General features: G+C 45.7%; 1 protein-coding gene across 2 annotated transcripts in view; it reads left to right on the forward strand.

The window, feature by feature from the left end:
- The window catches only part of Cep72 (centrosomal protein 72), a 42,995-nt gene that overhangs the window by 24,698 nt on the left and 5,673 nt on the right, over window positions 1-12,624 (forward strand). The window contains exons 7-11 of one of the 2 annotated variants that reach the window (XM_052742884.1): window positions 709-1,038; window positions 3,188-3,298; window positions 4,769-4,965; window positions 7,750-7,876; window positions 10,915-11,026. In XM_052742884.1, coding sequence (XP_052598844.1) covers window positions 709-1,038; window positions 3,188-3,298; window positions 4,769-4,965; window positions 7,750-7,876; window positions 10,915-11,026 — 877 coding nt within the window. Of the gene's footprint in view, window positions 1-708; window positions 1,039-3,159; window positions 3,299-4,768; window positions 4,966-7,749; window positions 7,877-10,914; window positions 11,027-12,624 lie in introns of both variants that reach the window. The other variant, XM_052742883.1, reaches the window with a different exon arrangement.

The raw sequence follows: 12,624 nt of genomic DNA on the forward strand, positions 1-12,624 counted from the left end.
ACATTTGAAACCATTGGGTTAGGCTTTTGGCGGGGAACCACAACCTGCTGAACAGGATTATCTAGACTGCTCAGCAGGATTATCTAGATATCTTCAAGGGCCTAAACTGCAGATAGGATGTCTGCAGGAGGATGCTGCTCTGTATCTGTTGCAGTTGTCATGGCACATTCCTGAGCCTGTAAAATTAAATCTAGGCCTTCACAATGCCCCTGTGCAGTGCCTTCCCTGTGCAGTTCCCTAGACAAGCATGTCTGCCCCTCCAAGAGGGCTAGTGAGCAAGTGCATAGGATGTCCCGTGTCATTTGGTCATCCTGGCCCATTTAATCTCTTGGACATGCACATATGTGATGTTGTATAGAGAACTTTGTTGACCTGATTCCATTGACATGATGCAGAGCAAGTACTCACAGAAGACTGCTACTTAGTAAGGATGGAGTCTTGTCTACTTCATTCAGGCTTTCCTCGAAATCCATGTTTTGTGACATTGCTCCCTTGTGTGCCTCCATCCTTTCACCTCCTACTTGTTCCTCTTGTGTGTCTTTATGTGTATGTGTGTGCATAGATACTCTTGTGTTTGTTGCATATGCCTGTATTTGATGGACACACATTCACATTTGTGGATGTATTTTTTTTTAATTATAATAGCAGCCTCTATATCCCAGAGAATTCAGTCTAATGAGGACTCTGCTCACTTTCTCTGTGTTACAGACTCTATGGATGTTGAGGACTGTGGTTCTTCTTCTCAGAAATCAAGTTTGTCATCACAGAATATATTAAATTCTTTGCCTGTTCCTGAAAAGTACAGGAAGCGAAGGATGCCTGGTGGGAGATTCCAGGTGCCTTCAGACCGGGAGTGTCTGAGCTGCCTAGAGAGGGCTGATGTGCCCTCTGGCCTCAAGGACAGTCTGAGCAGACAGGATGGCATGGAGAGCCACAGTCAGATGGCCATGTCTCATCCTGAGTCTTTGGAGGCTGAAGAGCAGACATCTCATGGCACAAGTGACCCCAGAGTGGTGAGCAGCTGGAGCAGAGGGGTCAGCAGCTAGAGACATGCCTGCGGTGATATGTTGTGTATCAAATAAAGCTTGCCTGAGGATCAGAGGACAGAGCCAGCCACTAGATTAAACATAGAGGCCAGGCAGTGGTGGCACACACCTTTAATCCTAGCACTCAGGAGACAGAGATCCGTCTGGATCTCTGTGAGTTCAAAGCCACCCTGGACTATTGAGATTGATCCAGTGTAGGAGAGAAACAGAGCCAGGCAGTGGTGGCACACACCTATAACCCCAGTACTTGAGATTTCATGCCTTTGCTACCAGTATTTGGGAAGCACACACACCAGTAATCCTAGCACTAGGAAGGTTGATACAGGAAATGATATGGCTGGGCAGAGAAAGGCATGTAAGGCAGAGGAAACAGGAACTGGAGACCCCCTTTCGACTGAGGACTCAGGGTCATCAGTAAGAAGTTTTATGGAGTTGGAGAGGTGAGAAGTGGCTGTGGCTTGTTTCCTCTGATCTTTCATCATTTACCCCAATATCTGGCTCTAGGTTTTTATTAAGATCAATGAGAACACATGCCTCATTCCCAGTAAGTGTGTTTTAGCAACACAATTGTCTTGCTTGCCATGTCTTATATTTCAGTACTAATTGTGGCCCCACAATTAGAAAGCTGCTTTTAAATAATTTCTTTGGTGCTTGATCACATGCATGCCTATACTAGTGCTCTGGTTCTGAGAGGCAAGTACAGCCACACAGTAGAGGTGATTTTCCCATATTTACATTTGTCTCAAAAGTTGGAATCAGGGTTTATGGCAAGTGAATCATCAGTAACTCTGTTATGAAGGGAGAATCCTGGAAATATATTTTATGGTTTCCAAAGAATACATTCCTGCTGAGGGAATTAAGAATTCTCATACCCTCAAGGACACAGAGGCTTCCTAGAGGGGCTTCAAGGTGGTTGAGTCTTTGATTGGTCCTAAGCTGGACATGAGGCAAAAATAAGGGAAGCATGTACCAGGCTTTTACTTTGGGCCACCACTCAGCTCCCAGATCATGACACAGAAACTAATTAGTTATAAATGCTCAGCCTAGCTTAGGCTCATTATGGCTAGCTCTTTTAACTTAAATTAACCTGTTTCTCTTTATCTACTTTTTGCCTTGGGTCTTTTTCTTTCCTTCTCTGTGTCTTACTTTGACTGCTTCTGGTGTCTGGCTGGTTGCTGGCTGGCTTCTTGCCCTGGGTGTGCCCCTTGTTCTCTCTTTTCTTCTCTTCTCTCCTTTTCAAGCCTAGAGTTCTCCTCCTATTTATTCTCTTACTGCCAGCCCCATCTACCCTTTCTCTGCTAAGCTATTGGCTGTCCAGCTCTTTATTAGACCAGTCAGGTGCCTTACCTTAGGCAGGCAAGGTGAAATAAATGCAACACATCTTTACATAATTAAACACACATCCTTACATCATTAAACAGATACAGCATAAAGGCCAGGCAGTGGTGGCACACTCCTTTAATCCCAGCACTCGGGAGGCAGAGGCAGGTGGATCTCTGTGAGTTCAAGGCCAGCCTGGTCTACAGAGCTAGCTCCAGGACAGCTAGGGCTGTTAAACAGAGAAACCCTGTCTCAAAAAAAAAAAAAAAAAAAAAGACAAAAAAACAAATGCAGCATAAACAAGTGTAACACACCTTTACACAGTTAATATTCTGCAGCATAAACAAATGTAACATATCTTTGCCCAATTAAAATAATATTCCACAACAGAGGATGGCTATTTGGAGCCATAGTTAAGGTCACTTCTGGAATTTCTGGGCCATGTTAGAGACAGTAGTTAGTTGACTACAGTGTTAGTTCTGGGGACTGTTTTCATATGTGATGTGACCATGTCGATTTGCAGCCTCTGTTTCTCAGGTTCTGGATTGGGGAAAAGAAGGGAAATGGGGGAGGGGAGTGCTATGCTGTCACAGTCTTATGAGGAGCAAGCATCACAAATGCGTGTCTCCAAAGAAGGTATCTCTTGTTCTCAGCCCAAGGTTGTGACCCTGGACATGGGTTTCTTCCATTATGGAGACAAGCATTTTATACTCCGGCATGTTGTGTTAGAGACTTAGCTTTTGCAGTGAGCTGCCACCGTAAAGCCAGTCTTAAGCTTGTGTCTTCATTGTAGCTGTCTCCTAAACTTGGCGTGGCCACAGTGCCTGAGCAGAGGCCTGCTCTGGAAGTGGCACTCCTGGAGGCACTCCTCGACCTAATAGACAGGTGCTCAAGCGGCAGTGGATCCCTGCATGGCAACGAGGCATTCCTTGGTGAGTCCTGGCAGCATCTCTTGGTAGATGCTGCTCAACTGCTAGGTTTGGGGCTCTCAGTGTTCACACAACCTGGGGTTCCAGAGAAATGGACAATTATTCCATGCTAGATAATAGACATCCTCTGATGAGTATTGCATGTTTGTTATGTGTCCTACCTACTGTCACTGCCCTTCTTGGTGGCTGGAGGGCTTTGTTTCTGTGGGCTACCACCTGCTATGCTACAAATGCTGTGCCCATCGTTGGTCTCCAGTTACTCTGTCATCTTATGGGCATTTGGAAGGCTGGGAAACTATCTGCTGTCTTCTGATTTTCTAGGTATGTCTGGTTGAGTACAGGACCCTGGATTCACAAAGCTTCAGATATGTGATAGGAACCCAACAAGATTGTTTTCCCTAGTGAGTCTCAGATATTATTAATGGACCAGCCTTGGGTCTATTTGCTTCTGCAGACTGGAGATTCAGGATGAGAATGTTCTAGGGTTCCTCATGCAGTGTTGTGCTCTGAGCCTAGGCAATGGCTGCTTTCTCCAGAAGCCTGGGCTACATGTGAGTGTCCTTTGCGAGCCAGGCCCATCAGCACTGAGCTGCCTAAGCTACTTCCTGCCATGGCTCCTGTCTTAATCAGGGTTAGTATTGCTGTGATGAAACACCATGGCCAAAGCAACTCAGAGAGGAAAAGGTTTATTTGGCTTACTCTTCCACATCACAGTTCATTATCAAAGGAAGTCAGGATAGGAACTCAGAATAGGAACCTGGAGGTAGGAGCTGTTACAGAGACCATGGAGGGATACTGCTTATTGCCCTGCTCCTCATGGCTTGCTCAGTCTGCTTTGTTACAAAATCAGGACCACCATCCCAGAGATGTCCATCCCCCACCCCCATCATGGGGTGAGCCCTCCCCCATTAATCATTAATTAAGAAAATGCCCTACAGACTTGCCTGCAGCCCCATCTTATAGGGCATTTTCCTAATTGAGGTTCCTTCAGATGACTATAGCTTGCATCAGGTTGACTTAAAGTAGCCAACAGTTCCTGACCACTACCCTCAGGGGTTGGGGCTATGACCCTTTTAGTTATTCCTGGATCAGAAACCTGGGAACTGCAGTACTGGATCCTGGTGACTATACATCTATCCTTTAATCAGAGCCAGTGTCTTGCTGCAGCAGAAGTGGTCTGTGGTAGCTGTGATGGTCGTGATGCTGTTGCCACCTTGGAGTTTTCGGGCCAGGCTACCACATACTCACCACATCTTCCTGATGTGGCTACCTGGCATATGCAGCCTTCTTTCGAGGGTTGCCTTTTTGTAAATTAAAAGCCATGTCCGTTATTCTCATAGAGAAGCAAGCAAGGTGGTTTCAAGGTACCAGCCTATTTTTTTCTGTGCTCTGCTTTCAAGTCACATAGCATTTTTATTTTTTATGTTCCATCTTTGCTGTGATATGGTAACTGTACTTCCTTTTGACTTCCAGCTCAGGCCAGGCATGTTTTGTCATCTCTTCAAGACTTCACAGCAGCTCGGGACAGTTCAGCACTTGAAAAGGAAGAAATTAGCTACCTATCTCTTGAAAATAAGTCTCTGCAAAGCCGCCTCGCTGAGCAGCAGCAACAGTACACTGCTGCAGTGAGCAAGGTGACGGCAGAACTCAACAGTTCCAGGAAGGAGCTGGTGAGCGATGCTCTGTGTTGTTTGCATTTGTTCACGGGATGAGGGAAAGACAGATCCGGCCCACAGACCAAGGGCAGTGCTGACTGTTCTGCTCCACAGCCACTCGTGGACTCCCTCTTGCTGCTCCAGACCAAGCAGTTTCCCTATTAGCAGTTGTTGCCTCCAGGGATCCACCTGACTGTTTCACCCCCAGGTCCCAGAAAACAGTGAACCTGTGATGGTGTTGCTGCTGATTGCCAAACTCTGCCTGGTGCTCTCTTCTCAGAGAGTCTGGATGGAAGAGATGGGGGAAGAAGAAATGAACCAGACTCATTCTGTCCCTGACATAGGCTTCTCAGTCCAGCTGCATGAGGTTCCAATTATCTGGGTCATCTGTGGTCTTTGCTCTGTTGTGCACCAACCAGGCAACATTAGAAGGTTGTGTCTGAGTCTAGGGGACTCTCTAACACCAGATGGTACCCAGAAAGAACCATATAAACTTGGACCTGGCCTCTAAGTTGATCCTTATGGGGTGTATTGTGTTTAAAGTATTGGGGTGCCCTCACTTCTTTTAAGTTTATGTTGATGGTTGAAGGGTTGGACCACAGAGCCACCTACCACCTACCATCCACCAGAGCAAGTACTAATCTTCTACTTAGCTCTGTGGCTTTGTAGTACATAACCTCAAAATGATCCATGGACCAACATGGCTGTGGCCAACTTCTGCAATAGACTGAGATTAACTAAGCACAAATCAGTTGCCAAAACTCAAGACTCTCATCTGAAAGCCCAACAGGTCAGGATCTTCTTCAGGCTTGCTCACAGAAGGTCTTGATGACATGTGAGCCTCTGTATGGGCTGCAGGAGTCTTCATGATACCAAGAAGGGGAAGCGAGTCTGTCCCCTCTCTACCAGTGGATTGGTTCACCCCTGGCAAGGTCAGCACCTAGGAACCATGTTAGGTTCTGGGTTAGTGGGTCCCTGCAGCAGCTGCCTGGCTTGTCTCCTGCATTAGTCACCTGTTTGGTAAAATAGATGAATATACAACAGTATTAATATCTTCATTTTGGAAAGATCTACACAAGAGATGACACTCGGAATCTCATTTTAGAGAAAACCAAAGAACAGTGAACTGACACAGATGGTCTCTGGTATTGAAAGCACTGTGGATCTCCTGCATGTGCACAGAGCTCTTGCATCTGGAGAGGGCCAGAGCCCAGTGTGCCTGGACTGCAGTGCTATGCAGAGTATTGTCTATGTGGGATTGTTGGCCCCATGGGACACAGTATAGTCTTACAAGAAAACAATTAGTAGTACCTGTTAAGGCAGACACAGTGAGTATGCATCACCCTGCCAGGTGTGGAACAGCGGCACCCAGAAAGACAGAGTCCAGAAGTCAGCATTGCCCTGCTGCAGTGTGGAAGTAATGCACAGAAGTATCTGTGCTGAAGGGCAGCCTTAAGTGCCAAGACAGGAACAGGCTAAAGTTCCTTGTCTTTTTGAGTGAGCTGAGCCATGCTTCTGGTTATCAAGCCTTAGAGAAGAAGGAGTAGCCTAGCAAGTGGATCAGGAGTTTGTATGGTAAAAACCACCTCCTTGGACAGCTGGTATGTAAAGGACCAACAAGAGCCACTGTCTAGAGTGACTATTAACAAGTCCTAGTGAGCTTCACAGGGTAGAGACATTAGTCTGCATGGAGCTTCCTGTGACATCTAGAATTATGTCTTGAGGCAGAGGCTCTGCCCCTAACCTGGTATCCTAAATAGTTTCCAAGGCAGATGTACCTACCCAGTCTGGATGTGTTCAGTCCCCTGCTGCCTTTGCCCCATCACATGATTGAGAAGTCGGAGCCAGCACAGCCCAGCACTGAGAGCTAGTGCCAGAAGGAAGAACCTGTGTGGGGACCTCATTGCAGGAGTTGCTTTGAAAGGAAGACTTAAAGCTGCGGCTGAGTTTTATTAGGGTATTTTGTTGAATAATAAGAGTTCTTTATTTTCTTTTTTGTAAGTTAGAGGGATTTTTGGTTTTTGTTTTGTTTAAGGGATGTCATTCCTCAGCTTAAAGTATTGGTTCTCACTCCTCTTTTCCTGGTGGGAGGCATGAGGTCCTGTCTAGAGCCTAGAACTTTATGAGTATGTCTGCTGGTACCTGAGCTGCAGGTGGGTGAGTACAGATCTGTGGGAGCCCTGACTTCACAGGCAGCTTGCATGGCTCCGGTCAAGAAGCCTGGTGACTTTCGGCACCTTTGCAACAGCTGTCATTACTGGCTCTGATGGTGGTCCTGTTCTCTGTCTTATGTTTCAGTCTTAACACCCCAGCTTATGTTCAGCATTTTCCCTGCCTGTGAAGATGCTCAATTCCTACTTGTGATAGGGGATGACTGATGGAATTCCCCACATTTGTAGACTGAGAAGCCAGATCATAATGGAGTTCTCATAGGAAGGATACCAGTAATACTGAATAGTATAGAACCCCTGGTGATCTCTGTGACAATGGGATCCTCATGGAGGGAGAGGACCCACCAGCTATCAGTCATTGCTCTTCTAGTATCACACCTGAATTCCTCTGATGCATATCCCACCTCCCCTCTCCCCTTTTCTCATGTCCTTCCCCTTCCAGTGGGGAGTTAGGGTAGCCTGCTGGTGGGAGAATATGCTTGAGTGTGATTTTTGCTTTGTGTTGTGATTCAGAATTATACTATGGAAAGGGAAACTTGAGTCTATGGTGAGTGTCCAAAATTTTATTTCATTTGTTAAATATATTGACTGAACTTGACTTGTCTGCATTTGTTTTCTATGCTTCTAGGACACATTGAGGCAACATTTAGACAAATCTTTGGAAGAGAATAGTAACTTAAAATCTCTTCTATTCAGCGTGAAAAAAGAAGTAAAAAATTCAGACACATCAACTGCATTAACTTTGCAGATCACTGGTAAGTGTACAGTTTATTTGGTAATACTACTTGGTAAAATTTGAGTGCTCATGCATGCATAGGGTAGACATTGTTCTAAATCACTTTATGCCAGGAGTTTGAATCAGTAAATACTGTCTGAGTGGGTCTAGAGACCCAGTCCAGTTGTTAAAGGCTGCCTATAGCAGCTAGTCTGGGGCAGTATATGGAGGTAACTTCTTTGGCTCTTTCCACCACCATCTAGATCTTGACTCTTCTGCTTTCTGAGAAAGCAGGTGTCTTGATGGCTGTTTGTGATCACTGTTTCTTTCAGGTCCAGATAATTTTTATTTCTTTCTGCACTTCTTGGGGTGTTTTCTTTTTCCATTTCAAAAAGAGTCAAGCCAACTGTGTTTCAGAAGGGCAGACTGTTGAGCACACATTGCTCTCATTTCAAGGGAAGCTTTAAAGAGCCAGGAGGTAACTGCCTCCTGTCTGATCCTTTGCACCTCAGCCTTTGCAACACAAAGCTCTACAGTTGAGGAGTGCCACCAGGTTTGATTCTTGAACCAAGTGTCTCCTCAGATATCTTGCTGCTTGCTGTTTTTAGGGTGTTTTGTTGAATAATAAGAGGTTTTTTTTTAAGTTAGAGGGGATTTTTATTTTTGTTTGGGGGATGTCATTCCTCAGGTGCCATCCCATTTTATTTCTTTTCTTTTTGAGATTATATCATTTTTTCCATTCCCCTTCCTCCCTCTAGACCCTTCCATATACCACTTTCTTTCAAATTCATAGCCTCCTTTTTCATTAATTGTTGTTATATGCATATGTATGTATATGTGTATGTGTATATATTCCTACATATAACCTGCTCAGTCTATATAATGTTACTTGTATGTATGTTTTCAGGACTGACCATTTGGTATTAAGTAAACTGTTAGTGTACTTTTCCCTAGGAAAGACTATTTTTCTCTCGCTCCTAGAATTCCTTAGTTGGCTATAGTTCTTTGTGTAGGGTTGAAGCTTCATGGTCTTTCCCTGTCCACTTAGGCATGTCTGTTGTTCAGCTCATGTTTAAGCAGTCGTGTTGACAAGATTTTATTGGTGTAGCTTCTGACATTACCAGGAGACACAGTCTTACAGCCAGCCCCATGATCCTCTGGCTCTTACAGTCTTCCCCACCCCCACCCCTCTTCCACAATGTTTCCTGAAACTTAAGTGTGGTGAATTGTTTGTAGATGTATCCATTGGGACTGAGCTCCACAACTTTGCATTTTGATTGATTGTTGTTTTCTATAATCTGTGGAAAGAGACATTTCCTTGATGAGGGGTAAGGACTTATACTTATCTATGGATATAAGGACAAATATAATTTAAAGTGTAGTTAGGGATTATGCTGATTTGGTAAAGTGATGGTTGTAGGTTTTCCTCCAAGATCCATGACTTCACTAGCCCTAGGTAGTTGGCTAGGTTTCCAGTACCAGGCATGATTTCCCTCTTGTTGAGTGGGTCTTAGGTCCATAATGAAAGCTGTTGGTTATTGCCAAGGTATGCATGCCACTCTGCATCCTTAGAGTTAATCCTGCCATGCTGGTTAGTTCTATGAGACGTTACTTGTATTGTCTTGGCTCTATTCCTTCTAGCCTTGCCCTCACTTCTTATGCGATGCTCTCTATTGCTAATCTAGCATGAGTTTTCTGACATTCTGTAATTCTGGTTCAGGTTGCTCTTCATTTCTTGTGTCATTTTATGTTTGTCTTTACTCATTTTGAAATGGTGGTTGGGGAGTGGGGGTGGACCTGCTTTGTGGACCTGGCTCTCAGGAGCTATGATTCCTCACACTCCTGCTGTGACTGCAGGGCTTTTCTGTCATTCATTTTACATGACACTTGTCCTTCAAGGAGATAAGCCATGACACCTTTTCTGAATATATGGATTAGAAGTACAGCTGCCTCCTTTTGGGAATTTCTTGGTCCTCCCCTCCCTTCTCTCTGTTGTCATGATTTGCTTAGCCTTTTCCAATAGCAGCTGTTTTTCCCAATGAGGACCCTGTTCTAAAAGGGACTGGGATGGCCAACTCTTTAGACTAAGTGGAACACCTGGTCTCCCCCTCACTAGCAACGTGAAACCTTCACTTAATCTACCATAGTCCTGTCACTGGCCCAGGAAAATGGGTCTTTTGGGTCTCTTCCACATTGTATCTGTCAGATGCCTCACTAATGACAAATACCCCCATAGACGTAGACATCTTGCACTTCCATACCTCTGGGGCTTGGCCTAGTCCCTTGGATTAGGGACTTGACGCTCCTCTGGGGTTTGGGTTTTCATCTAGTATCTCTTGAAGTTTGGTTAATGTGGGGCTCTTGGGGGGCCCTGAGACCAGGCCGCCACTGCTGTCTTCCCTAGAAGCCCTTCACCTGTGCTCTCGTCACAGACACCCCAGATGTTTGCACACTGCTGATTGCTGAGAAGTGTATGCCAGTGTCATTGCCAGCCTCTGCCACGCTGTCCTTTCTGGTTTTCTTGATGTTACTGATACTTTATAGTTTCACAGCCTTGTGTCTTCATATGGCTTTATCTGTATCCTTTGTTTAGATGTGGGGAGCCAATAAATGAGGTATCTCTTTCCCCCTTGAGTTGGAAACTCAGAAATAAATAAGAGTCACATAGATTGAAAGAGAACACCCACAAATGTAATCAGTGGGTACATCAGCTATATGGCCACCACAGACTTCATAATGCTTCTCCCTAAGCCATAGGCTCCCTCATGGGTGCAGGTTGATTCCTGAAGGAGACTCTGCAGGCAGATCCAGTGGAGGAGTCTTCTGCTGGTGCCAGGTCTGTATCTCTGTCTTCGCCTTCTGCTTCCACGTAGGGATGTGACTTCTCAGGCTTACCAGCTTTAGGGTATCAGGTATGGGTAGCAGTTCCCATAGAGGGAGACAGATGTTGCCTTGATACTCTTCACCCCCATCTTTGTGTCTCTGATACTCTTTTTCTGGCTTTAATTTAAACCAGAATGGTCAAAATGTGTGAATGAACATCATTACACAATACTACTTCCTCTCTTCCTCCCTCAGGACTTCAGGCAAGTATGAAACAGCTCTCAGGGGAAGTTGTGGAGTTGAAGCAGCACTTGGAGCACTATGACAAGATCCAGGAGCTCACACAGATGCTGCAAGAGAGTCACAGGTCCGTGTCTGTGTGGGCCACAGGGGTGGGGTGGGGGCTGAGGCACGGGGTGTGGGGCACCAAGAAACAGCTGGCAGTATCTCTCAGGAGTTGGTGTTCAGGCCTCACATGCATTGCCATGTTAACTTTGCACATCAGTGAATATTTCCTTCTTGGTAAAAATTGAGATGATGATGACTGCAAGGAGTACACTCTGAGGTATAGCCTGGAAAGTCTGCAGCCTGAGGTATGGACCCTGGGGTATGGACCCTGAGGTATGGACCCTGAGGTGAGCACCTGAGGTGAGCACCTGCAGTGTACATGAACCAGGAGGTATGGACTAGGAAATCTGAGGGCTAAGTACATGTGTGGCATGTACTTTCCCTTTCACTGCAGTCTATGGCTGTTCACTTAGAAAAATGAAATTATATTTCTCCTTCTTCTGTGTGGGTAGTCAAGGGGGACTAGGAATGTTGGGTTGGGCAAGGCAGACCCTCGCTTTATTGAGGAAGTTTCTTCTTCAGGTCATCAGAGCAGCCCTGTTCCTGGAGCCTCCAGTGGGGAGGGCTGGCCTGTAGTTGTCACCACTCTTCCCTCCTCCTCACTGTTTCGTATTAGGTGGCCACATACCTTTATGTGGAGTCAAGCTAAGCCAAGCTCTCCCTTCACAGGCCTGAGTTACAGTAGTTGGAGGGAAAGGCTTTTGGCAGAGAAGACGGAGCTGAGACCCAGTAGGGAGGAATGGAAGGAAGGAATCTGAGCTACTCATTTAGGGGCAAAAGCAATAGCAGGCAAAACAGTATACTCTTGGGATCCAGTGGGCCATCTGTGGTACATCCAGTGACATTCGTGGTTGAGCTCTCAGCATCCGGGCCCAGATAAGGGCAGAACAAGGTGCAGAACTCTGAAGAGAGTGAGATCAGGCTTTGGTCCACTCATGTGCGTGCTGATGTTATTCAGCAGCCATTTCTGTGATTTAAGCAAACAGGGCCAGCACCTGCTTAGTAGATTATTCAATGGGGTGACTGTCTTCAAAAGTGGCAGAGGTTAGTATTGCCTTGTTTTATCTAAACTTGTGATGCTGCTCACTATGGACACCTTGGGGAACTGAGCAGTGTTGAGAAATTGTGAAAAATGCACTAGCATTCTGAATCCAGCTCTACACTGTACTGTTGCCGCAGCACAATTAACCATGTATGACTAGGAATTAGAAACACTGTAGAATTGGGTCTTTCTAGAGCAGAATATGGTTTTATTAGCCATAAAGGTTATCATTGTCTTGTCGGGAAGACATCACCATTCACTCCTTCAGCTTGTTCCCAAGCTCAGCTCACAGTGACCGGAAGTGCCTTTAGGAGGCTTGTTTAAGCCAAGGGGTCGGGTTGTACCCCATCATGGTATGGAAAAGTCATAGACAGGGACAGTAGTCAGTAAGAGGGGAGGTAACGGAGCGTGAACAAGTGGAGGCCTTGGCACTGTGCATTCAGGAAAACCTGGCCAGAACAAGGGCTGGAGATGCCTTCATGCTGGTGGGTTTTGAGCTAGGCTGTGGCAGTTGGGATACAACAGCAGGCTGGGTACTGGAGGGACTCAGCAGTTATTCTCCTTTTATCCTCCAG

Source organism: Peromyscus californicus, unplaced genomic scaffold, assembly GCF_007827085.1.
Source record: "Peromyscus californicus insignis strain IS unplaced genomic scaffold, ASM782708v3 Scaffold_18__1_contigs__length_77618521, whole genome shotgun sequence".
NCBI classification, from domain to species: Eukaryota; Metazoa; Chordata; class Mammalia; order Rodentia; family Cricetidae; genus Peromyscus; species Peromyscus californicus.